The sequence below is a fragment of the Epinephelus moara genome, chromosome 6 (genome assembly GCF_006386435.1).
Source record: "Epinephelus moara isolate mb chromosome 6, YSFRI_EMoa_1.0, whole genome shotgun sequence".
Lineage (NCBI taxonomy): Eukaryota > Metazoa > Chordata > Actinopteri > Perciformes > Serranidae > Epinephelus > Epinephelus moara.
The window spans coordinates 841390-869259 of record NC_065511.1 but is presented as its reverse complement, the minus strand read 5'-3'; the positions used below and the strand labels follow the sequence as shown (position 1 = coordinate 869259).

The window sequence follows — 27870 nt, the reverse complement described above, 5'->3', positions numbered from 1 at the left end:
TAATATCTGGCAGTATACATGTGTGACAATAGTCATATGTGTATAATAACAGTAGAAGTATGACTAATGACTAATGACGGCAGCAGCAGCAGGAGGCATCTGGCAGGACCACGGCAGCAGCACAACCACACACGTCACGCTGTCCAGGCACCGCTGCGATATGAGTTAATCTGAGAGACAGTGGAGCACAAAGGCTCCGGAGAAGAAGCCGAGTTAGTGACAAGCCGAGTTAGTGACACACGGAGGCAGATCCGAAAGATTGTGGTGCAAAGGTCATTAGTGCCTGTCATGGTGGCAACCTAAGAACCTGCTGGTAGACACCAGTAATGAAAGAGGCCATCAGGTTACAAAAGGAGACCTTTCGGGCTTTGTTGGCCCAGGGGTTTGCTGAAGCACCAGACGGGTACCAGTTGGCCAGAGGAGCTGTGCAGGACTCTAGTGCACACACGTGTCAAATGTACGTGTAATTACCCGTCACAATCTGTGCTGTAGTCTTGGAGCTGTATGAGTATTGAGGGACATTGTGTTCTTCTGTGTGTGTATCTGCAAGTAAGTAAATAAGTATCCAAGTGTGCTATGTAGGTATGAAGTGTGCAGAGAGAATGGTGTGAATGTGCTGCTTGACAGAGGCTTCTGAGCTTTGGATGGATTGTTCCTTAAACACTTAAACACAAATTCTCACATTATCTGTGACAGTAAACAGTTCATCCATTCTGTTAATAGTTGCCACTTATTTTTCTGTCCATCAGCTAATCAGTAAGTCCACCAGTTGTTTCAGCTCTACATACTTGCCCTCACCACACTGGCTAAAGTTAACTTTATTTGTCCTGCCCAATATTAAGTACAATTCCAACAACACCAATCCAGACCCAGCCCAGGCACACTTACAGGCCATTTCCACTGTGGGAACGTAATGATGGCGGGTGGCAGTGTGTTGGGAGAAAACACTGCGTGCCCTAGTGCTAATCCTGAAGTTTTCAAGAACCAATATGGGAAGATAATTGTAGTGGATGAGTTCTTGAACTTTATTTCCGACAAAATGAGGACTCTTGACCACAATGAAATCGTTCTGTTGGCTACAAACAACTTTCCATCGGAATGGATCACGAAATCGAAGGGCTTCCTGTTTGAAGTATGTCCGACAACTACACAACGAAAAATTAATCACACGGGGAAAGACAAGGACGCTAAAAACGTGAAGGCATGCTTGAGCTTGTTTAATGAGTTTGGGGATGATATGCCTATGTTTGTCTCGCACCGTTTGGACAAGCTCCCACCTGTTGGCTTTGGCAGTATAGACGCCTCGGCCCTGCTCAGAAGAATAGAGCAACTGAGCAGTGAAGTTTCTGGGCTGCGGAGGACCATTGAAGCACAGGCGGATGTGAACGAGAATCTGACGGCAGCTACTGTGGCTGTGAATTGCCGGGTGATGGCGATGGAGGAGAGCTGCATGGACCTGGGCCGCAGGACTGCTGGTACGGCTGCTGCAGGGGCCTTACGGGAGGTAGAGGCACAGAGGAAGGCAGACCCCGCTCAGCAGGCAGAGATGGCGTTACCCCCTCCGGCTGCAGCGGCTACAGAGAGCGTTCAGCCCCGCACACCAGCCAAGTCACTGCCATGGAGTTTTGTCGTGAGCAATGGACGTAAAAAGCCGAACATTAACGTTACACCCAAGATGCGACCCGTACCCACTCGGGGAAAATGAGAGCAGAGGAATAGGCCTACGGGAATTATCGGCACTGGCACAGAGAGCCACATTTCAGTGATCACGACTAAGAGAGTGAGTATATTTGCCACTAAATTCTCTCCGGATGTGGATGCTGACACTTTGCGCAGTTATCTATCTGAGAAATTGGCCAATAAGTCTGTGACATGTAGGAAGATAGAATCGCATGGTAGCAGATTCGGCTCATTTCATGTCACTGCAGACTGTAAGGAAGTGGCTGACATGTACAGTCCCCAAATCTGGCCAGCTGGGGTGTATGTTAGGAGGTATTTTGAACCCCATGGGCACAGAGCCTCTGCTGGCAATATTCCTGTGGGGAGAAATGAACTGCTGCACTCAGAGAACGATGAAGCTGTGGCTACATCCTCCTAAACTGTGATGCGGGTTGTCTCTTATAACTGTCACGGGTTGCGCGTAGGTAACAGCGCAGGGGACAGAGCCCGACGTGTCGTGGTGGATAAACTTCTTCAGAATTGTGACATTCTATGTCTACAGGAAACATTCCTCTCCAAACAGGATTTGGGGGGGTTGAACTCTGTTCATGATGACTTTCACGGCGCTGGGGAGTCAACCACAGATCTATCTCAGTGCATTATCAGGGGGAGAATCCCTGGGGGTGTGGCTATCCTGTGGCATAAAAGGCTTGACTCAGTGATTAATGTTGTACGACTGGAAACTGACTGGTGCATTGGTGTTCAGGTCAGGATGAATAACACAGAGTTTATTATTCTGAATATCTACACACCGTATGAGTCTAGACATAATGATGATGAATATGTGAATAGGCTGGCATTTATTAACTCTTTTATTGCTGATAATTGCTGCACGACCATTTATGCTATGGGAGACATGAATGCTGATATTTCTGATAATGCTTCCTCCTTTGCCAAGCATATGATCAGGATGTGTGAAGACAATAATCTGGTACTATCTAGTCAGGTGCTTTTACCTGCGGACAGCTTCACCTACTACAGTGAAGCCCACAGAACAACTAGCTGGCTTGATCATCTGATATGTACTGCAGATGCTCATGCAACGCTTGGGCCTATGAAAGTACTGTATGAGGCTACCACAACTGATCATTTCCCTATTGAGATCACGCTTGACACTAGCACTCTTCCTGAGATAATGAGGGAGGACAATAGCGCAAGTGAGGCTAAGATAGACTGGACTAAACTCTCCTCAGAGGATGTATTATTTTATTGTGGGAGATCAGATGCACTTTTGAGCAAAATATATTTACCTATGCATGCCATTCTATGTTCCAATGTCAACTGTAATGACACCTCTCACTGTGATGACCTCTGTGAAATGTACAATTGTATTGTGTATGCTTTATTAGAGGCCAGCAGACCTCTACTCACTCACCTTAGTAAAGCTAAAAACACCAAGCCTGGGTGGAACAGGTATGTAGCTGGCCCCCATGCAGAGGCTAAGGCGGCCCATAAGGCCTGGGTTATTGCTGGTAGACCTAGACAGGGGCCTGTTCTAGAGCATAAAAAGCTAACCAATACTAGATACAAATATGCAGTGCTTTGTTGGCAAGCATGAGCAAGCCTTGAGAGCTGACTCTATGGCTGGAAAATTGCTTGACAGCAATGTCACTGGCTTCTGGAAAGAAGTTAAAAATATAAATAGGGTTAAATCAGCATTGCCATGTAACATTGAGGGTGTATCTGGTGGAGAAAATATAACTGAACTATGGAGGCAGCACTATGCTGCTCTGTTCAACTGTGTCAGAAGTGAGCCCTACTGTACAGGTAACATAGAGGAGGAAGTGGTACACATCAGCCCCTATGAGATTTCCCAAGCCATAAGGCAACTAGCTGATAACAAAGCATGTGGCATGGATAATATTACTGCAGAGCACCTGAGGCTAGCCAGCCCTAGGGTTGCTGTGTTGGTCTCCATCTGTCTTACAGGGTTGGTAACGCATGGCATCCTGCCAGATGCTATGCTGACAGTTATTCTAGTACCTGTCATTAAAGACAAGGCTGGTAAGGTAGGGAGTATGGACAATTATCGACCCATTGCCCTAGCCAGCATACTGTCTAAGGTGCTAGAAAGTGTAATAATAGACAAAGTTGGGGATCTTATTTGCACCACAGACAACCAATTCGGTTTTAAGAGCAAGCACAGTACTGATTTGTGTATTTATGCATTAAAAGAAGCAGTAGAAAAGTACAGAGGGCAGGGCTCAACAATGTTGGTAGGCTTTATTGATGCCTCTAAGGCATTTGACAGAGTCAACCATCACAAGCTCTTCACCAAGCTGAAGCATAGGGGTGTTCCGGGTAGCATCATACATATCCTGGCATATTGGTACGACAGGCAGATTATGCAGATTAAATGGGGGAGTATTTTATCCTCTCCCTTCAGAGTTGGCAATGGGGTACGGCAGGGTGGGCTTCTATCCCCAGGCCTATTCAGCCTGTACATGGATGACCTGTCAAGGCAGTTGAGAGATTGTAGAACAGGGTGCATAATGGGTAACACATTAATCAACCACTTTATGTACGCTGATGGTTTGGCCATTATATCTCCCAGTAGTGCAGGGTTCCAACAGCTTTTGGCCATTATATCTCCCAGTAGTGCAGGGTTCCAACAGCTTCTCAACATATGCTCAGATTATGGAGTCAAGTTTGACATCAAGTATAATGCCAAAAAGAGTATGATAATGATATGTAGGACCAAGGAGGATCAACATCTTAATTTCCCAGGTTTCTATTTGTCTGGTCAAACCCTGTCTGTGTGTACCAATGCAAAATATCTAGGCCACATCATCAATGATAAGATGGAGGATGATGCTGACATGCTTAGACAGAGAAGAATGCTATATGTCCAAGCCAATATGTTAGTGAGAAAATTTCACTACTGCTCTGGTGAAGTGAAGGTGAACTTGTTTAGAGCTTACTGCACCCCTATGTACACGGCCCCCCTCTGGGTGAGGTATAAGAAAGAGAGCTTGCGTAAACTCCAGGTTGCATATAATGACTGTCTCAGAATCCTGCTCAAGCAGCCCAGGGGTAGTAGTGCCAGCAAGCTTTTTTGTGATTTAGGGATAAACACCTTCCAGGCCACCCTGAGAAGACTGATGTTTAAGTTTATATGTAGGCTGCAGGGGTCCCAGAATAATCTTATTATACAGGTGACCAATCCAAGGTGTAGTTCTGTTAGATACCAATCCTATATGTGGAAACACTGGTATTTGTGCCTTTTATAAAATGTGTATAAGCACTTTTTAAATTGCATTTCTTTTGCTGCTCTTATTTATTAGATGCCTTTTACTGAATATGCACAAGTACTTTCTTAATATTATGTGATATGCGCCTTTTTACTGTATTTTTGTTTTATGTACTGTATGTGATTGTATGTCTATTTGGACGTTGGAGTCTGCAATAAAGTTTGATGAATGAAGGGGAAAAGTTTCTGCTTTTGTTCCCCCTCTGCTGCTTTGAGAATGAGGTCCTGCTCAGTATGACTTACGAAATGCAATTTCCATGTTTCTTTTAGAGGTTACCAGTAGTATTGTTGATTGTAATTGGTCAAGCAGATGTGACATCACATCACAACAAGGATGACTACAGTAAGCAAAACGCCCATCACCATTTTACTACAGAATCTGGATCAAACAGGACAACCCACACTTTAAAACAATGCAGAACACTGTTTGGACTAGCAAATATGTCAAGGCCCTCATTAATATGTGGTAAGGTGAGGCTCTGGGAAAGGGAACTGGTCTGGTTAGACATTAAAAAGTGCAGCAAATCAGAGATGGGGATACAACACACAGCCAAACAGTGCATGGCCCTTGATTCCCCATCACCATTTTATTTTGTGCATTAGGTTTATGTAAATCTGAAATGAAATCAGTGTTACTTCTCACACTGTCTGTTCCATACCCACTTACTTCACTCTCCTAACAACCCACACAAAAAACTGACATGGACTGTTCCACTTTTGTCTTTTAAATAAGGCATATACAAAATGTCCCAGTTTTTTAAATACAGCAGAAGGGCATTACAGAGCTTAGCGTCCAGGCTTTAGGAAGACAATCCAATATATCTTAGAAAAATAAGCTCGGGAGAAACAATGACCCCTCCCCTCAGGTAGCTCAATAACTTCCTCCAGATCAACGTTTCAAAAACCAAACAGCTATTCATCAGCATCTGACCAGAAACCCAGGCCAATCACCACCATGGAGAGAGTGTAGGTGTGACTAATGATATCAGATATTTAGACATTACTTGGGACAGTATCCTCTGCTTCACCCACCACTTGCAAACACAACTCATTGTAATCTTTCATCACGATCACTGCTTGGCTATGCACTGCATCTCAGTGTACTCTGTGTGCACTCTGTCTTGTTTCAAACGTTTAAATGTCTAACTTGTTGCATCTGTATGAAACATCCTTCTGTAGATGCGTTTTTTTAATCCTTCATCCGAAAAGAATTGTTACGCACAGAAGGGTTGCACACTGATTCAGATGTGTTTTATTGTTCTATTCGTTAAAATTTGCAAAAGACAAAATGAAAAGACACATTTCCTCCTTTGCCTTTCTCCACTGGAGTTACCTATCTGGCTGTCACCACACCCTCCCCGTCTTGCATTTGGCACCGCAGCTGCATGAAGGAACAGAGCTGTCCTCCCTCTATGGCTTCACATTCTGTGTGCCCTCCTCCTCTTCATCATCATAATCCACCTGAACATTACTATCCTGTTGAAATCAAGGTATCTGAGTTATGAAATGATTCTGTGCCACCCGGTTCTCTGTCTTGTTGCAGCTGTGTCTCACCGCCACAATTTCTTCACTGATTCTTGGTCAGACAGCTCTCTGTAGGATTCTGACAGATGCAAAAAACAAAGAAAATCAAACGTGTTCTGTTTAATTACGGATTAACCTATTAAAACCTTATAAACCCTAAGCCTATTTTATAGGCCTCTGCTCGAAAATTGCATACCCCTAATGAAATTAAATATCTTTGCAACCACAAGGTCTATTTGAATACTTTTGGTGTCATGGTAAAGGGAACACTTGTGAGATTTGTTAAGATGTGTAAATATCAGTATACTGTATATGTGTTATATGTGAAGAGTAAATGAAGATGGCACATAGCACAAATGAAACATTTTGAGGTTCGCCTAAAAAAAAAAGAAGCATTTTCAGGATGAGTATCCCTTTGGAATGATGCAGCTGCAGCTCTAAACCTCTATCAAATCATAGCACAATATGTGAACATTAACTCTGCAAAGGTCGATTCTGATAGTGAAGCAGAACAATATTAGAGAGGTTTTAGTACAGAAAATTCAGACGAGCTCTCCGAAATTGCACCATGTTTGCATGTGATTTTTGTCATGTACAATCCTATATCTTTCATTTTTTGTTTCTGTAAATCCCTACTGATGTTTAGGATATACACAACTGTCCGTTTCGTTTTTTTCATCTATTTCCCACTCCAAACTGACCAATACACACCTCCTACATTTGAAACTGAGTTTCTATTCTGTGCTTTGGAGGCTCGTATCTCCGTGACAGCTTGGACGATTTGAGTGATTGACACCTCGTTTGATTCGAGCCAATAGAATGACTCTATACCCACCAAAACGAGATTGACAGCACTGTAAGCCAATCAGAGTCAGCAGAACGCGTTGTGGGGGAGATGTCGGCTGCTGTGAGTGGTCATTGTTATGCTTATCCCCGGAACCTGAAGGCTGTCATTTTTCGCCCGGATTCATTTAAATGACGGACAACATGTCGGTCAACGGGAATGAAGCGTAATTTAACGGCAGAATGAGCTTTTCACAGCAAAAACAACAAGGTAAGAGAAATATTACAACTATATATCGGCTAAACGATTTCTGTTGTTGTTCTTTGGCCTCTATCTCTCTGAAGCTTTGGAGTAGAGTGCTTTGGCGCATATGTGTGGAAACAGCAGAGTCTCAGCTTTCATTTGAGATGAACGGCGTGTGTTTTGATAACATGTGGTCGAGTTAGAGCCTGAAATATACCGAGTGGGTCAGGATATCGGTGCGGTATGGAGTTGGATTTGTTGTTGTTTATTTAGTTGTTGTTTGAGCTGTGCTTGGGCATGTAAAAAGGGTTTTTACAGCCTTGTAGCCCAGGTTCTGCTGTTTAATTTGATGTGCAACATTACTATATTCTTCGTGATCAGTGCATTGTTTCACACTGTGTTTGCAAAGTCACTCTCAAAGTCCCAATTGGGGGACATTCGGTTTTAAAGTTTCAGAAACATGATTGACAAAATGTGAGGTTGTATTTATTTTTAGTTGTGCAACAATTTTGGATCAAAAAACACAAACTAAACAATATTTACTATGAAGCTGAGCCCAGATGGGTCTGAGGGGTCTTGAATGTTGTTAAATGTATGTCTCTTTTTTCTGTCTTAAATGTTTTTCCTTTTGATGTTGCAAATGCAGCTGCTGTGAGGCAAGAAACATTTCAGACTCAATCTGGGAATTAAAAGTATCATCATCGTCATCGTCGACAGAAAATAACTTTAGACATACCCTCCTTCTCTGAGGAGTCCTGCTATAAGGAAACATTTGGTTCTTTACTATCTTAAGCTGCTACAACATTTTTCACATGACGTTTAGCCTTATATCTTCAGCCGTGACACAGAGGACCAACCTCACTGTCACTTTACACTCCTTTCCCTGCTTGTGAAGATCACTAGAGATCACCTGATCAATAGCTTTTCCCTCTGCCATAAAATAAACTCTCTCTCCTAGTACCACTGTCTGTGTCTGTATAGTTTATGTTTGGACATGTTGGTATGTGTACAATGTGTTATATTTTCAGGAAGAACTATGGGCATCTTTTCATATGTATTCAATGGAATGACATCAAATGGAAAGCTCTCAGTCAGGGTTTAGGTGTGACGGAATCATTCCGTTGTGATTGACCTGCTCAGATGGTGGCGCAGAGGAAGGTAGAGAAGTGCAGCCAAGAAAGTCACTTGTCTGTCTGATCAAGTGTCTCCTGTGGGAATGGGAGATCTCCCTCACCACTTTGTCCTACATACCCTCCTGTGACTGTCTGTGTGCATTTTGGTGCACAGAGCCAATGAACACTTGATATTGTAGAGACCTACATGGGGGCTAAGGGCAGCTTGTTGCCTTTTAATCACATCAAATACTCCCATGTGATTAAGAAATAATGATAACTCACAGCATCATTAAATCCAATTCTATTCTATTCTAAAGCAAAGCGACTAATGACTGCATTACGTGAGAGCTGGTCAACAGAATGGGAAAGTCAAGAAAATAAAGTCAAAGTGAAGGAACTCATAAATAGGAAGTCATAAATCCACATGAACTAGGAATGATCGTAGTTCTTAGAATGCTGTTCTGATGGACACTGAACAAAAATTAAAAAACAACACTTTTGCTGTTGCTCTCATTTTGCAGGTTTCACAAATTAAATATCTAGGACTTTTTTATTCTGGTCAGAAATTTGTTTAAATCTGTTAGTGAGCACCTCTTCTTTTCCAAGATAATTTTTCAATCTGACAGGTGTGGTATATCATGATGCTCATTAAACAGCATGATCGTCAGTACCTGGTGTGACCACCATTTGCCTTTATGCAGTGCAACATATCTCCCTTTGAAAAGGTTTATCAGGTTGTTGTGTATGGCTCAAAGTGGTCCTTTGGGCAGATACCCCAGTCTCTGCTGTGGAATTTTCCAGCTACAGAGTTATCTTTGTCTCTTTGTTGTCTCTCTGATTACTGTCCTCCTTGCCTGGTCCTTCAGTTTTGGTGGGCGGCCTCTCTTGGCAGGTTTGCTGTGGTACTATAGTTTTTGCCATATTTTGTAGGGATTTTGTGGGATGTTCAAAGTTTCAGATATTTTTTAGAACCCTTTTCTGATCTGTACTTCTCCAGAACTTTGTCCCTGACCTTTCCAAACAGGTGTATATATACTGAGATTAAACACAGGTGGACTTTATGTGACTATTTAAATGAGCTATATGTAAGAAATCTAAAGCAAATAGTCGTAAAATCCTCCTAATATGTCACAGAGACTAAGGAATAATGTTGATATAACATACTGATTAGCAGTGTCCCGGTACATAGCATTAGCAGCTGGCTCCTCCTCAGTTGTATCCCGGCAGCAGCGTTAGCAGTGTCCCCGTACATAGCATTAGCAGCCGGCTCCTCCTCAGCTGTATCCCGGCAGTAGCGTTAGCAGCAGAGAAGCCGGACTTGCTTGAACGGTCCGCTGGCAGCGACGCGGCCCTGCCACGGCAGCCGCCCGTGGGCAAACAAATCAGTCTTCAGCGTGCCGCTGTCCAGCAAACTCGAATCTGTAGGGGAGGGGGGGCGGACAGGACTCGCGGCAGTATTTTGAATTTGAGTGCAGTAACCGTTTTGGCCACATTCTTATATACAGCGCCTTTAAAGTAATCTGTAGCAACAGGTCTTATTTAGGGGCTTCTTAGCAAAGGGAGTGAATACATATGCATTATATGCATTATAGTTTCATTTTTTGTTTTTCAGTTTTTGAATTAATTTCCCTTCACTAAATTTGACTATTTTGTGTAGGCCCATTACAAAAAAACAAAACAAAAACAAACAAACAAAAAAAAAATCAACAAATATAAATTCTAAACTTCAGGGAGGTATTCCTTCAACGTAGCTAAGAATATCCAGACTAAGGTGTAATCTTGAAGTCTGACTAAACGCCAACTCCCAATCTAGCTCCAAACCTTTCCATCAAGTGAAATCAGCTGGCTCCAATTGACGCTAATTCAAGCCTCACCTGTTAAGCCTCAATTCATGCACGCGCCCAGGGAAAATAAAAAGCCCAAACTAGTCGAGTGCCAAAAATGTTGCAAAATGTCAAAAAGCAAAGGAAAGGAGCGAGCGGAGGCTTTTTCTACAGCGGAGCAAACGCTCTTTATGGAAGTGTATGAGGACTATAAGGACATAATTAAGAAAAAGGCAATACTGCAGCAATTAATAAAGCAAGGGAGGTGGCGTGGCAGAATATTGCCGACAGGCTTAATGCACAAGTGACAAAGAAAATTCAGCATTTCAGCATAATATCATGTTCTATAAATCCCTCATCAAAGGGACAAAATATATGTAGATAAGAACACCTATTAAATTTAACAATTCAAGTATGCCTAATGAAATTCACCAAATGTGTAAATTAATATTAGTGACGGACTATTTATCACATTTATCTACTGATTCCTATGTACATTTCAGATGATGCATTTAATCAAACTATTTTATGTGAATCATCACATTTATCACATAATTGATTGTAGATTATGACATTTCTGAAATGATCAGTTTATAGGAAATAGTCACATGACATTTATCTATTGATTATAGAAAATGACATTTAGCAAATCCATCAGTTCAGTGGAGATGAGGAAACCTATAAAGTGAATGCAGGTGATGGTGAATCAATTACCTATTCCTCATCATTTGGGAGTCAGTTGTAAGCTCTATCCCTTATTATATCAAAATAAGGAAAATCCCCTTAAACGTATGGGATGTGCTATAACCACAATGGTGTGTATCCCATTTTAATGTGGTTGCTTTGTGTCATGGTTAATTCATAAATATAAAAGATAACCATATGTTAATGTGAACAAATCAAGCCCTATGCATGATGTATGGTGATGCTATAAATAATCAAAATGAATAGAAAATACACCCTTTTTACCTCTCTGCAAACAGTTGCCTTGATTAGCCTCTCAGCATCACCAACACTATACAGGAATGTACCGCTAGCAAAGAACCTCAGTGCAATACAGACTGACTGCACAGTGGTCAGAGACTGGCTGCGGCGTGTGACCTTTATAATGTGTGGTTCCAGCAAACTGCATAGATACACTATGCTTTGCCTGCTGAACCGGTACCTCTCCCACAGATAGGAGTCTGTCTGTATCAATGGGTTGGTCCTGTCCTGGAAGACCCTTGGGGCTGGTGGTGGTTGGAAGGCCCTCTGAACAATGTGGGCCTCCTCATCAACAGGATCCTCGATGAAGGGGCATGCCATTATTTCCTAATTTACTCTCTCTTGCTCTGTCTCTGTGTCTCTCTGGGTGTGTCCCTCTCCTTCTCTGGCCGTTGTCAGTTGACCTTAATTGGCTGTGAATTTGCTAGCCAATTGGAAACAGAGTGGGGTGGGGATGGGAGGGCAATCACATATTCATGTACAATCTTTTTTTTAATGCCTCAGTTTCATTTTATTATAGTTTTGTTTTTATTAAATTGATTTTGGCTTTACTGTAGTGTTTTTTTTAATTATCTTATTTTTATTACATTTTTAATTGTTTTTTAATAGTTAATTTTTTTTATTAATTATGTTATATATTTTATGATCTACATATTATTTTATCATTACATGACAGTTGTGAGTGTGTAAAAGCACTGGCAGAACTGTCTTTTAGGTGTCTGTTCTTGTCTATTGAACATTTTTTGATCATAGATGGAGCTAATCCTCACCTTAATCCTGCTACAGACCAGGATTGCCCGGCAGCATAAGTTACCATGGTTACTAGGCTGGGATTCAGGTTAACCACCTTGATGGAACGGAATTGTGGCTCAGTTTGATGGAACGGAAACCGGAGTTTAGCTCGATGTATCAGGCTTAGCCAGAACCACGGTTTCCATGGTTACCGATGTGAGGCTAATCTCAGCCACTTTGATGGAACAGAACTCTGGTTTACATTAGCCAGACTTGGCCATTTAAGCCTGGACTTGCCTTTAGCTTGCTTGATGGAATACCCCCCTGGTTGTAACGCAACAAAATAGAAGAATGCCAAGGGGGATGAATACTTTTGCAAGGCACTGTAGTTATGTAGCGGTTTAATTTTGAAAGTCAGTCTCCTCGTGTCATGTCTTTGTGTTTTTTCCGCCTGTTTTCCACCTCACTTGTGTTCCATTAGTTAATTATCTCATTGTGTATTTAGTCTGTGTGCTTTCCTTCTTTCAGTGTCAGTTCATCTGTGTTTGTGACTAATTCTGTGGTTCGTGCCATCCTGGTTTGTTCTCAGTTTAGTTTTGGTGCTTGTAATTGTTTGTTCTTGGTTTCAGCTACTTTAAAGCTTGTTTTTTTTAATCCACCTGCCTGCTGTCCTGCATTTGGGTCATCCCTTTCTGAACTGTAAGGCTCAACTTGATTTCCTTTACATAATAAAAACATTACCACCATAAATCATTGCATAAAAAAAAAATCACAAGTATTCAGGAAATGAAACATTTCAACAACATTTCCCAGAAATGACAGAAAACAGGACCAAAATTGTGTGAATAAGTCACAAAATTTGTTGCAGGTCTCTTTTTAGAAAAAAGACACTAAATCTAGCAACAAAGTTGCCAAGTTGGCACCACTGTTTAGAAATAAATAAAGTCTTATTTTATCTTCTTTCGTTTATCTATTTCATACTCCTGACTTGTGAGAGGCAGCAATGTGCCGCAAGGCATCCTGTCCACCAGAATTCAAACAGAAAAAGAAGCACTTATGTTTATCACAGTACATCAAATGAGAGACAAGGAATCATTGTCTCACCTCTTTTCTGAAATGTTGTAGTGTTTTGGTAAACATCATAGTATTTTGTGAAATGTTTTGTCTTATGAAATGTTTTATTTGTGAAATATTTTGTTTTCTGAAATATTGTAGCGTTTTCTGAAATTTTGTTTTGTTTTTTGAATTTTGTTAGCATTTTGTGAAATGTTTTGTTTTCTGAAATGTTGTAGTGTTTTGACCCTCAGGGCCAACGCATGAAACCCCCCACTTAATATGGTTCCCACCAATGCTAACATGTAACCTATGCCCTTGCTATTGGTGTGTCAATGTAAACAGAAAAAAAGGAAAACAAAAAGTGTGCTGGCTAAACAAGTTGGAATGCCACAAAACAGATTCTAACCACACAAACTGTCAGATTGTTCTCCAACAAACTTAACTGAATGTCTGTCTGCTTTAGTTAATATTATGGAGCTTTTTTCCTATCTTTATTCAAGAGAGTGGTATATCAGTTTGAGAGTATTATTTATTAATTTCACGTTCAGATTTTATAATATTGTCCCTCAAAACCCTGCCCTTGTACTCAAATAGCCTCTGCTTGCGCTTAGATCTACTCTGTTTCTCCTTAAACTGTGTGCCGTCCGATTTCTGCCCTGCTCTTGGATTTTTTTGTCTGACAACCCTGTCGAAATCCCCCAAACAATAGAACGCCAGGTTTATTGTTGACCAATGAAATGATCCCTGCCTCCTTGCGGGTGTGGGCGCTGTAGTGTTTAGAGCGTCCCGTACGGGCGGATACCCATTAACCGGGTTCATCCATTCCCTCCCTCCAGGGCTTTATTAAATGTTCTTCCCTTGCTTTCTTTATGACTTTTGGAATAAAGGGACTGTTAATTTACACACGTGTGCCAGTATTTTTTTTACTATAATAGTAGTATAATACAGTATAGTATAGTACTCTGTGTGCTGGAGGAGAAAACAACGTCACCTTCATCATGACTCAGGAGCGGGAGTCTAGTGGATTGCTGGCCAACATGGACCGTCAAAGTCAAGGACCTCAAACACCATGTTGGGAAGGAGGCAGGGATCATATCATTGACCAACAACAAACCTGCCGTTCTATTGGTTAGGTTTTGGGTTTTGACAGAGCAGGGCAGAAATCTGAGAGCAGAAATTCCACGAGCGCACAGAAGCAGCTTGAGTGTGAGGGCAGGGTTTGAGGGACAATATTACAAAATCTGAACGTGAAATCAATAAATAATGCTCTCAAATTGATATATCACTCTGTTGAATAAAGATAGGAAAAAAGATCCATATAATATAGTGTAACAGTTTTCCTCAAGTAGCAGTCTGTCTGCCTGTGATTCTGAAGCTGAAATCAGACTGTCATCAGGGTTCATCAACAAGATAGGAAAAAAAGGGAACCATTTAAGCACTGACACTTTCATATAATCTTGAGTAAGTTATAAAGTTCTTGTGATGAGGTTAAGTTTTATGCCATGCTGATTGTTAAATCAACTGCGTTTAATCTTATGACCATGGACATCACCTGGCCTGGGCATTTGGAGCTTTAGCCCTGAGAGATTCTTTCTTTACCCCGGTGGTTTTAAGTCTGTATCTGCAATGAATGGAGATGAAATGAGAGCAGTGCAGTGGCTGTGAAGATGTTACATGACAGAGCCCACTGGAAAGTGGTAACACATGCTCACTCCAGGGGCTGTGGCGGAAGCTGAGAAAGTACTGTTTATGACAGTAGAAAAAGTCAGCAATTAGTCAGCAATGGTCTTCACATGACAATATTCACAACCTGGATTAAAAGTTGTATTGATTCTTTTGATGGTACTTAAGAGATATAAATAATTGAGAAATGGACACACATTCTGACTTTATGACAGGTTCAATGGTAAGGAGAGACGCCAGTAAATATGAATGAATTATAATTTGGTGCTCATGGGTTCTGTAAAATGACCATAATTGAATTATGGAGAATGTAACCAAACTAATGATGTGCAGCATGTCCATATTGATAAAAGTTTAATGTTAAACATTTATATTTTGATGTGCTAATCAATTTAGAACTAACATTACCTCAAGCTAACTGACTGGGTTTAAAGAGGTTTTAATATTCTAAAAGCCAGATGAAAAAGCGATCATGTCATAATCTATCAGTTGATTTATATTTTGTATTAATAATCAAAATCTGCATAGTAACTAGAGCTGTCACTAAAATGCAATTGAGTAATAAGTACAAAATTTCCCTTCCCTGTAGTGAAGCGTAAGTATAAAGTAGCGGAAAATGGAAATACTCAGTGAAGTACAAGTACCTTAAAATTATATATATGTACAGTACTTGAGTAAATGTTCTGGTGAAATGACATTCCACCACAATTAACATCAATACATTTTACTGTTTTTCTAGTCAATAAATGTTTAATGATGGGAGTTCTGAAGTATTCTGTTATTTAGGCTACTAATTACTAAAAACTACTTTATATTTTTAACGTCACAATTCACAACTAATCTGAATTTAGCAATAGCTAAGGTTTTGAGGTAAACATTTCATTTTTTTCATCAGTAAGATGCGTACTATGAATGTAAATAAGGTGCCAGGATGCATTAAAAAAAGCATCTAAATAGTTTGTTTATCAAAAAATGTTTCCAGGGGAGAATCCCCCCTGAACCCGCCTACAGAGGTCCAAGCAAAGCCCCCAATGTCCTCAAACTCAGGTAACACCTCTGATTATGACAGTGGAAAAGTGATGCTGCTTATTATGAGAACCCAACATGTTACATCAAAGATTCACAAACAAACCATTCAAGTTAGAATATTAGATGAGTAGTCAACAATATGAATATCAATTATATTTCTAATATCATCTAAGTACTCAAAATCATTTGATAATGTCACTTCAGCCTACAATCCAATATCATCCAAACTCACACAGCCAGAGCTACTCACCCTCCATGGAACTTTCTCTGCAGAACCAAGAGACCACAAAACAGTCATCAAGCCAAACCTCATTTCTCCAGGCCATGATAAGCATGTCATCATGACTACAGCCCATGCAGGACTGGAAATTAACCGTCATTGTATGCAAGCTGCAGTTTTGTCCTATAGAATAACACATTACCTGTAACAATGGTAAAAGAAAGGAGTAACCTTTGAGTGGTAAAGAATGCAGAAATCATCTATTTCTGTGTGTTGTCTGTATTAGGACTGGGCTGTGTAAACCGTCCTTCTTGGGAATAGAGAAAGTTTATATAGAGAGTCATACCTGTAAAATGGCTACATACTAAGCAGAAGCAGCACCGTAAGTGTAACAAAAAAAAAACGTGAGAAATGATGAACCAAAAGCCAAATAGCTGATCAGAGAAGCACTCAGCCTCGTCAGTCCACATCTAGGTGGTACTAGGTGATGGAGGACCTAAGGCTGGATCGCACTGAGTATGTGATAACCCTCTGCAGTCCACAGCCGCGCCGGCGCGTCAAAATCACGTGACCAATTTAAGACGATGTAGCAGCAAGACACAGCCTCGCTGAGTCTCCATTTCATTTTGTGTGGAAAGTGTGAACTTCAAACTTTGTACCAAATTGTGTTGATAGGCCATATAAAACCAGACTTATGATAAATCATAAACACCATGATTTTCCTGAATATTGTTGTCACGTTAGGTGCAGGAAGAAATGGTAAAAACGGGCTATTCGGGCTGACGAAAGTGCTGAAAGCAACAACAGCAGCCAACCCCCCCCCCCCCCCCCCCCCCCCCCCCCCCCCCACACACACACCCCCTTTTCTATTGGTGGAAAAATGCGCCACATCAACCAATCAAAAAATCGTACGGCAACATCAGCATTTGTTGCTACGAAAGAGGGGAGGGTTTGTGGGAGTGACGGCGGCAAGAGAGAAACAGCGATAAGGATATTGAGCAGAGAAATAGTTAGAGATTTGTGATATTTAGCGTGTTTGGAGTGTATGGTTAGTGTATAGTGTAGTGTGTTTGGTGTATAGTGCAGTGTGTTTAGTGTGTCGTGCAGTCGTTTTTTTGTTTTGCGTGTCAAAACAATGAGGCGACTCCTAAATGTGGAGCAGGCACTGCATCTCCTCTTTGAGCGGGATGGAGTGGAGGGAAACGCGGAGCCGGAGTCAGAGCCAGAGAGTGAGGACTTTGATGATGAAGGGGATGATCCATCGTTTGTGTTGGAAGAGGAGAGAGAGGAAAAGGAGCCTCTGACGAGCGCACCGAGTGGCACCTGGAGGTCCGCGCAGAGGAGGGGACGGCGTAGCGCGCCCACCCGGTCCCGGTCTCCGCTGGCACAGGTGGCAGAGCCAGAGCCACGCCTCAACTCTGAGCCCTGGAAGACGGAGGAGGATGCTGACACTGCCCCAGCAGTAAGCAGGTTCCAGCCACGGAGAACACCGGGAGTCCAGGTAGAGACACTTTCTCCACACAGTCCAAAAGACCTTTTTCTATTGTTTTTTGCCACTGACACAGTGAAGACAAGCTGCAGAAACACAAACAAAAATGCTGCAAAAAACAAGAAGTTAGGGAAAAAGTACAAATGGACAGACATGGAGACAGAAGATCTGTACAAGTTTTTTGGTCTTCTTATGTACATGTCTTTGGTGTCGCTGCCAAGTCTCCAAGACTACTGGAGACAAAATGTCTGTGCACCTGCCAGCCAAAGTGATGGCAAGAGACAGGTTCAGATCCATATTTTGGAACATCCACCTCAGTGATCCTGAGGAGGATGTACATAATGACAGACAGAAGGGAACACCAGGCCATGACAAATTGTTTAGAGTCAGGCCTCTTTATGATGATATCCTCAGTGCCTGCCAGGCAGTGGATGAAAGGATGGTGGCGACTAAGGCAAAAAATGGCATGACACAATACATGAAGGACAAGCCAACTAAATGGGGGATTAAACTTTCTGTATTGGCCGAGTCAAGCAGTGGCTACACCATCAATTTCAGCAACACTGGCAAGACAGTAACTGTAATTGAACATGGGCTGTCTTATGATGCGGTCATGAAACTTATTCAGCCATCCTGTCTTGGCACTGGATATCACGTCTACATGGACAATTTTTACACCAGTCCCAAACTGTTCATGGACCTGACCAGCATGAAATTTGGAGCGTGTGGCACCTACAGGGAGAGCAGAAAAGGATGCCCCAGAGGGAGGGAAAATGCTCTCACCAAAAGATGTGAAAGAGGATCAGTGAGATGGATCAGAGAGGGCCCACTTGTTTTTGTGAAGTGGATGGACACACAGGAGGTGTCTGTGTGCTCCACCATCCATCCTGCATTTTCAGGTGACACAGTGCGGAGAAAGGTGAAGGATAGAGATGGACGCTGGGCTGTGAGAGACTTTCGCTGTCCCACACCAATTGTGGCCTACAACCAGAGTATGGGTGGGGTTGATCTGTCAGATCAGCTCATTCAGTATTACTCCATCCACAGAAAAACTGGTCACTGGTACAGGACCATGTTGCTGCAGTTCTTGGACATTGCAACAACAAATGCCTTCATCTTGCACCGTGAGATGAGCAATGCCAAGCAGGTGCAGCCCATGACACAAAGATTTCATGGTGGAGCTGGTGAGTCAGCTTTGTGGCATGGACAAGGAAGGTGTTCCTCAGAGCAGAAGAGCTGATCATGTTCCTGTGCCCATTGTCAAAGCCACAGATGCAAGCCAAAAAGCCACCAAAGGCAGACTGAAGTGCAAACATTGCCTCCAGGTGGACAACAGGAGGAGTGACACACCCTTGAAGTGTCAGGCCTGTGATGTGCCCCTCTGTGTTGTGGTGGACAGGAACTGCTTTTCAGAGTGGCACAAATAAGTTGTGTGGCATCTGATTGTTTTGTAAATAGTTGTTCAAAAAACACCTGAGGCATTGCCTGCATTTTCATGTAAATAGTGATATATAACTTTGTTGTTTGCTAAATTTGTTCATAAGTTTTTGAGTTCACAATTTATATTTCCATTCTAAGTTACAAAAATGGTTCGTTAGACATGTTTGTGGTTTTCACAGTCAAAAATCAAACTTTTTCCTACTCGGATTTTATGTTTTTTGTGTGATTTTAGGTCCAGTGTGTTAATACAGTATGTCAAAATGCAAAAATAATTGTAAAGTCACACAGGTGAGGTTGTGCTGAAAAGAATGATACCAAACAAGGCAAGGTAAACTGTTTTTTTAAGGTGAAATTTAAAGAAAAGTAGTCAAAAACGGCCAATTATCCCCTAGACCCCAAAGGGTTTTAATAGATGGACAAATGTTTAAAAAGCTGCATTTATCCAGCAAAACAATGTAACATTTTAAAAACATTGCAAAAATAACATATAATTTTATCCAACACATACACAAACTGTATCTGTTCAGACAGGCAGCAGTGGTGGGACGAAGAACAACAATGCTGATTAAGACTCAGGCCTCTAGTTTTGCAGACTGGGCGAGGCGGAAACGCAGCGCACCTGCGCTTCGCCAACTGGGTGTGGCCAGGAGGATTTTGCAAGTCTGGCACACCGTGCGCACTGGCGCAGCTGCTCCTCTTTCCCACCTCCGTCCCTCCTACCTGCACAAGTCGGAAAGAGGGAGGAGAGAAGGCGTGGAGTGGGTTTTACACAGCCGATTCACATCACACCAATCAAATGAGCCCCTCTCCTCGCCCTTAAATGTGCCGCGCAGAGGCGTAATGAGAGTTTACTCAATTCGCCATGGCAGAAGAGAGCAGCAGCGTTCAGCTGGCGAGCTTTTAGCGCACCTTCGGCGAAGCCTTTTGGCACAAAACTGTCATTGCGCCAAGCTGGATCTGTCAACACCTCCCCCTGCTGCACTGCCAGACCCATCTCAGTGCACCTCGGTCTGCCAACTACCAAACTGAGCGCGCCTCGGGTTGCGCTGCTCAAAACTAGCTCTGCGCGGGGTTTGCCACCCTGCGCCGGGAAACTAGAGGCCTCAAACTCACACTGTTGATACCAGTGAGCTTTACTGATGTCTCCACCATCACATCACATTCAAGTGGAGTCACTGGGCCTTGATGCTGCTCACTGCCTTGTTTAATGGTGTCAGACATGTCTTACTGCTGTCCATCATAGGCTGAACCCTGTCAGCTCTGAGTGACAGTCTCTCTGACTATCTGTCCTTTCTATTTGTGCACGCCCCTTTAATGAACCACCTCATGTTGAGCAATCTATTCATGTTTCTTCTTTTGAGTAACACATTTCAGTGCATGTGTCTGTGTGAATGTGAAGGTCAATAATATAACATACCTAAGGTATATATTTTTTCAATTTTTTGCTGTGATGATAAATAATTTGGATCAAGGAGGTCAGGATGTGTCTTCAAAAAGAGAAACTGAAATTCACTTTAAAAGGATCCTTTCCAGCAGGCGGCTGTGGCTAGGTAGAGCAGGTCGTCCACCAATCGGAAGATCAGCGGTTCCTGTCTGCATGCTGAAGTATCCTTGAGCAAGATACTGAACCCCAAATTGCTCCCGATGGCTGTTCCATCGGTGTTTGAGTGAGTGAGTTAAATAAAACTGAGTAGCAGGTGGCACCTTGTATGGTAGTCTCGGCCACCAGTTTATGTGTGAATGGGTGACTCGTAGTGTAAAAAGTGCTTTGAGCGGTCAGATGTGTAGAAAAGCACTATACAAATACAAGTCCATTTACCATTACCATCTCACTTACTAGTGTCATTCATAAATAGACATTCTCACCTTTTTAGGGGTTCAAGCCTGAAGCCCTATTGTTATTTGTGCTGATGTATTACTATAATAATTATTATCATTATTCATTCAGAAATGTCTTTGCAAATTCCCGTTAGATGGTACATCGTAGATACATGACATTTTCAAGAAATATAATGCCAGATGGGGCCCTATAATTAAGACCAATAATTTTTATTTTTTTGAAAGGCCACATCTCTTGCAGCTTATGTCTGATTGACTTGAAATTTGACACACATGTCCAGCTGTATACACAGGAGGACTGCAAAATCAGCTAGTCCGGAGCGAAACCTCAGCATGGCCCTGCTGAATGCTAGGTCAGTAGTTAATAAAACTTTCCTGTTGAATGACTTCTTCAGCTCCCGCAAACTGGATGTTATGTTCGTGACGGAAACTTGGAACCCTGCTGGTGAGGATACCTCGTTTTCGGAACTCCTTCCTCCAGGCTGCTCTTTCTTTAGCTCACCCCGTTCCTTGGGCAGTGGCGGCGGCATAGCCTCTGTATTCAAATCTAATCTCCAGTGCCGTCTGTCCCAGCCTGTGCCAAGCTATTGCAGCTTTGAATTGCAGCTCTTTGAATTTAATATGTCACCTCCTGTCCTTTGTGTCACTGTATATCGTCCACCAAAATACAGCAAAGACATTATAAATGACTTTGCGGACTTCCTGTGTGGGATCGTAGTGAAATACGACCACATTTAATTTCTGGTGACGAATCCCGTCCTCTGGCCAGGGAATTTTTAAACATGATTAATTCTTTTGATTTTACCCAGTGCATAACTGAACCTACACATGAAAAGGGGCATATTTTAGACCGTGTCCTGTCCTATGGTTTGTCTGTCAAATGTCAATGAAATCTGCGCAACAGTATGTATATCCGACCACCTACCTGTGCTGTTCACCTTATTGCTGCCGGGCTCGGCGGATAAACCTACTGCCCCTGCGCGCCGCCGGTGCGCTATAACCCCCATGACTGCAACAGAGTTTTCTGCTGCTTTTACTGACTCCCCGCTATGTACACTAGATGAAAAATGTTCTCTTAGCGCTGACGACATATTGTTTCTTTTCAACTCCACATGCACTGAGATCCTGGACTCTGTTGCTCCTCTCAGGTTAAAGTGCACTAAACCAGCCATGGTTAAATGAAGTGATGCGCGCCCTCAGACGCGCATGTAGACGTGCTGAGAGAAAATGGAAGAAAGATAAGCTCCTTGTTTCCCGACAAATTCTCCATGGCTGCCTGTCTGACTACCAGAGAGCTGTCAAAACTGCCAAAACTGCCTACTTCTCTGCCATAGTCTCTAATAACAGGCATAAGCCCCAAGTTTTGTTTAATGTTCTTAACTCTCTCATTAATCCTTGTGATGTCTCCCCCCTTGTGCCAACGCCTTCCCTCTTTCTAAAAAAGCTTCTGCCCTCAGACCCACCCTCACTTGTGTCGGGCCCATCTCAGACTCTTCTACCCTCTGCCCTGCCCTTGACCACTTTGAGCCTCTGTCCCTCTCCCAACTCTGATCAATCATCTGTGGCCTACAAAATGCCCCTCAGACAGTATACCCCCCCATCTTCTCAGGGAAGTATTTGACTCAGTTGGAGATAGCATCTTGCTGCTGATCAACACCAGTCTCAGTTCAGGCTGTGTCCCCGCAGCCTTCAAACATGCTGTGGTGAAACCTTTAATCAAAAAGAAAAATCTGGATCCCTCCATCCTTTCAAACTTTAGGCCCATATCTCAGCTCCCCTATTTATCCAAGGTTCTAGAGAGAGCAGTATATAACCAATTGCAGTCTTTTTTTTTAGCCCAGCACAACATTCATGAAAAGTTCCAGTCTGGCCAGGGAGTCCCCCAGGGCTCCATCTTGGGCCCTGCTCTTTTCTTGTTGTATATGCTGCCCCTAGGTGATGTTTTTAGAAAGCACAAGATTTCATTCCATTGTTTTGCTGACGACGTCCAGATTTACCTGCCACTAAGGTCTTTAAGCAAGGACGCAATGCAACCTCTACTGGATTGTTTGAGTGATGTCAAATCTTGGTTGAGCTCTAATTTCTTAAATCTTATTGAGTCCAAGACAGAGGTTATCCTGTTTGGAGGCCACATGTCCCCACGCAGCTCCGCAGATTTCCTGGGCCCCCTGAACCCCAACATTCGTTCCTCTGTAAAGAATCTTGGGGCAGTTTTTGATAGCCAATTCAAATTTGACAAACAGATCAGTGCTGTTGTCAAAACTAGCTTTTTCCAGCTACGTCTTTTAGCCAAAACCAAGCCCTATTTCTCAGCTGCAGACTTTGAAAGGGTGATCCATGCCTTCATAACCACCAGATTAGACTATTGTAACTCCCTTTATGTTGGCCTGGATCAGTCCTCCCTCAACTGTCTACAGCTCGTCCAGAACGCTGCTGCTCGCCTCCTCACAGGCAAGAAAAAGTGCGACCACATCACGCAAGTCTTAGCCTCCCTCCACTGGCTCCCGGTCCATTTTCGTATTGATTTTAAACTTCTTTTAATTGTTTTTAAAGCCCTCAACGGTCTGGCCCCTCTGTACCTCTCTGAGCTCCTTTTGCCCCACACCCCAACCAGAACCTTAAGGTCTTCGGACCAACTACTGTTGGTGGTGCCAAAAACCAGACTTAAGTCTCGAGGTGACAGTCTTTGCAGCGGCTGCCCCCAGGCTCTGGAACAGCCTCCCCCTTCACATTTGATCTTACCAGTCCCTAGAGACTTTTAAATCCTCCTTAAAAACATTTCTCTGCCACCTGGCGTATCATTCAGCCTGAGCATGATGATCAAGTTTTTTTTTTTAAATTGCTATTTTAATGTTTGCACTGTTTGCTCTGTTTTCTTATCGTTGTTTTCTACATCTATTAATGATTAATGATTAATGATTTTGTTTAAACTCTGTACCCACCTATGTGCAGCACTTTGGTCGACTGCCGTCGTTTTAAATGTGCTCTAGAAATAAATCCTGACTTGAGCTGAATGTGCTCTACAAAAAGCCAAAAGATTATGGTGATATGGTGCATTATGGTCCACCAGACTAAACTCTCCACCATTTTAAAGTTTGTGAAAAACACATTTTTGACATTTTCTCCTAAAGCACAGGTCTGAATATTCGGTGGATCAATATTCAACCAACCTTATTAAAAGTTATCTAGAGCTTGTTAATATCTCATTGTGTTTTAAAGATATTGACCAATGAACTTTAGAGGGGGCGTGGCTCCACAAATAAATGGACCTTAACTCAACAACCATTGAGCCAATCATCACAAAATTTGCAAGAAATGTCTTAGGAAGGAACATGTCCAGAAAGTTTTAGTTAAATTGACCACTAGGGAGTGCAACAAATGCAACAATGGCTTTAGCACAACACACATTAGACTATAAACAAAAGAATAATTGTCCAATCATTACAAAACTTACAGGATATATTAAATTATAATGATAAACCGTGTGTGTTAAATCACTTTGAAATTGGTCAATATGGGGCACCGCAACACAACATTGAATTTTTTCTTAAATCGTTGATTGATTGAATGATTTGTATTAATTTTTCTGCGGATCATCACTGGACCAGCCTTATCAAAAGTTATCAAAACCTTGTTGATATCTCACTGGGGTTTGATGATATTGACAAATGAACTTTAAGATGGGCGGTGGCTCAGCACATAAACAGACTTAACTCCATAACCATTGAGCCAATCATCAAAGACTTGCAGGATAAGTCTACATACATACGAGCAACATATCCTGAAAGGGACATTTAAATTGACCACTGGGGGGGCGCCACATATGCAAAAACTGGATGTGAGATAACACAAATCAAACTATAAATCAGATATATTTTGTCTAATCTTTACAAAACTTGCAGGATATGTTAAATATGTGTTAAATTACTTTGAAATCGGTCAATAGGGGGCGCCACCAGTTCAAAACAAGTGCAATGGCCTTTTGCATAATTTGGCCATAAATCAATGACAATTTGTTTAAACCTCACCAAACTCAGTGGATTTTTTTAACTAAGCCATTGAGTGTGTTTACATGGACAGTTTAATTCCCTTTTCATTCAGAATGAAAGTTCTTTCCTATTAAAAGTGATTTTGTAAACACCTAATTCGGAATGAAAATGGCCAATGTGATTGAAAATTCATTCCGATGTAAGGGGCTGGAATATTCTGTTTCTAATTCCGAATGAAAGAATTACTCGCACTTGTATACACTCATTCCTCTTTAAGTTCATTCCGTTATTTCTGCGCATGCTCGTTTCCTTGCCCTTCTGGTGCGATGACGAATATAGCGTGCGCGACTCGTTGCACTAACCGGTTTCCATTCGCCAAAGCACGGTCTTCTATCTCCCTTCTTCGACCTTCAATAGACCTTCTCCTCCACAACAGACGAAGCATTAGCAGAACAAGGTTGTTGTCGTGCTGCTGCTTCAAGAATATAAGCAAAACAAGCCCGAAAAAGGCACTAAGAATGGCGTCGTCAAGCATTTTGTTATACGGAATGAGGACTAACATGTTACTAACACGTAACATCCGCCCCGCCCCCTATCCAATCAGAAACCTTCCCTGCCCCAAACCTTGCACGGACCCAAATAAAGGCGATTAAAAGGCGATTAAACTGATCTCCCGTGTAAACCCTCATTCGGAATGAATATTTCCCATGTAAACTACCTGGAAAAACCTTAGTTCCAAATGATTTCATTCAGATTTATTTCATTCCGAATGAGAAGCCATCATGTAACCGCACCCATTGAAGCATTGCCCCAAAATGTTTCTGCAATTGACCAATAGAAAGTCACAGTGTTTCCAAAGAAAAACCTGGCTCGGTAGGATTTTTATGTAAATGAATGAGCATCTATCTGACTGTCAAAAAATCTGTTATTTGTCGTTAATGCGTGTGTCTTCAGATGTCAATGGTCTTGATCCTACCCAGCTTTCAAGTTTCAAAGACCCATGCAGGCCTGATCCCCAGAATTGCCTTTTGTGGCTATATTTATCTTTTAAAATTTTAAGTGTAACTGAAAATAATGTATATCTTTCTTTTGTTGTGTTGTTGGTTTTATTTTTACTTAAAATATTTTTGGTCTATGATACTGTTTTATTTATATCTATTTGTGCCTTGATCCTTGAATCTTTGCAGTACACTCTCATACCCACATAGACATTAAAGGTCAACTGCAATATGGCATTTTTTCTGTTATTGAAGTATATGACTGGACTTTATGTTACTCTTAGCATGGGGAGTGTGCAACTGTCTAACTGTGACGGAACTTTTGTATTTCTATTTAATTTGTGATTGCTGTTGTTTCGACTGTTAACTGTTGTTTTGTTGAAATGGGGAGAATCAATAACAAAAAAAAGTAAAAAGTCACATTGTATTGAAGTTTGCCTTAATCCATACACAGACTATGTTGTCAGATTTTACCTTTTTCTTGAGGGCTTCCAGTGATTCAAACTCCAGGCGGGCCAGATTGATCTGGATGTGTTTGGGAACATCTGGGATGAGGAAGGTCAGGATGAACTTGAAGGCCAGCAGCCCATGCTGAAATCACAGAACAGACACAGTTGTTTTCAGCTTTTTTTGCATGCTCTTTTTTGAAAGTGAGGAGAACATTGTCTGAAAGAAAGATCACATTACTTGATTCTGTTTTTACGGGATACTGCCTTATAAAATCAGAGAGGAGAGAGAAGATGGAATGTCAGGGTGAGACAGACAGCATCTATACAAATGTCCTTGAAGCTGAATGACAAAGACAGTGTTCGCTTTTTACTCCAAAGTGCATTTTCAATATGTGGTCAGTGTCAGTCTGTGGCTTGTAGACTTTAGACCCTTGGTATCCATTATTCCCTGGTGATGCTCTGGGTCTGAACTTCAGTCTGGTCTTCAACAAGTGAAACACATAATCATCATCTAACTACACTATAAAACAGGCTATAACTCTTACACTTACAATGTCTACTTGGACACCTTTAGACACAGATAAGGCTAAAACAAAAGGGCCCTTAAACATCATTTAGTTACCATTACATTTCAAATCCAATGTGTAGGACAACAGAGCCAACACAATGACATATCACCATCCTAGTGCAAACACTGCAAACGACTTAGAACCAAATTGTCACAATAATAAACCATTTGCACTCTATGATTCATGCACAGAAAAGTACATATTTGAGAATACATGTGAAGACTGCTCATACATGATAACTCAGAAACAAAGATCCTTGAGAAAGTAGTCGCAGACCAGCTGTGTGATTTTCTCCATGATAATAATTTATTTGAGGAATTTCAGTCAGGATTTAGAGTGCATCATAGCACTGAGGCAGCACTAGTTAAAATTACAAATGACCTTCTGATTGCTTCAGACAAAGGACTCGTCTCTGGACTTGTTTTATTAGATCTAGTGCGGCGTTTGACACAATTGACCATCAAATTCTGCGACAGAGACTGGAACACTTACACACTGGAACACAGTTTGTTCTGGAACACAGTTTGTTCATGTTCACGATGAATCATCCTTACATACTAAAGTTTGTTTTGGAGTTCTGCAAGGTTCTGTGCTCGGACCAATCCTATTTACTTTATATATGCTTCCTTTAGGTAACATCTTTAGAAATCACTCTGTAAATTTCCATTGTTATGCGGATGATGCACAATTGTATTTATCGATGAAGCCAGAAGAAAGTAATTAATTAACTAAACTCCAAAACTGCCTTAAAGNTCTATATATGCTTCCTTTAGGTAACATCATTAGAAATCACTCTGTAAATTTCCATTGTTATGCGGATGATACACAGTTGTATTTATCGATGAAGCCAGAAGAAAGTAATCAATTAACTAAACTTCATAATTGCCTTAAAGACATAAAAACCTGGATGAGCACCAATTTACTGATGTTAAATT

General features: G+C 41.8%; 1 protein-coding gene across 6 annotated transcripts in view; it reads right to left on the bottom strand.

The window, feature by feature from the left end:
* Positions 1-27870, bottom strand: part of ano10a (anoctamin 10a) — a 112421-nt gene that overhangs the window by 12454 nt on the left and 72097 nt on the right. For 3 of the 6 annotated variants that reach the window (XM_050045788.1, XM_050045790.1, XM_050045789.1), the window contains exons 13-14: positions 26392-26508; positions 19484-19811 (exon numbers count right to left, since the gene is read on the bottom strand). In XM_050045788.1, coding sequence (XP_049901745.1) covers positions 19530-19811; positions 26392-26508 — 399 coding nt within the window. In that variant the 3' untranslated portion in view covers positions 19484-19529. The other 3 variants (XM_050045791.1, XM_050045793.1, XM_050045792.1) reach the window with 3 other exon arrangements.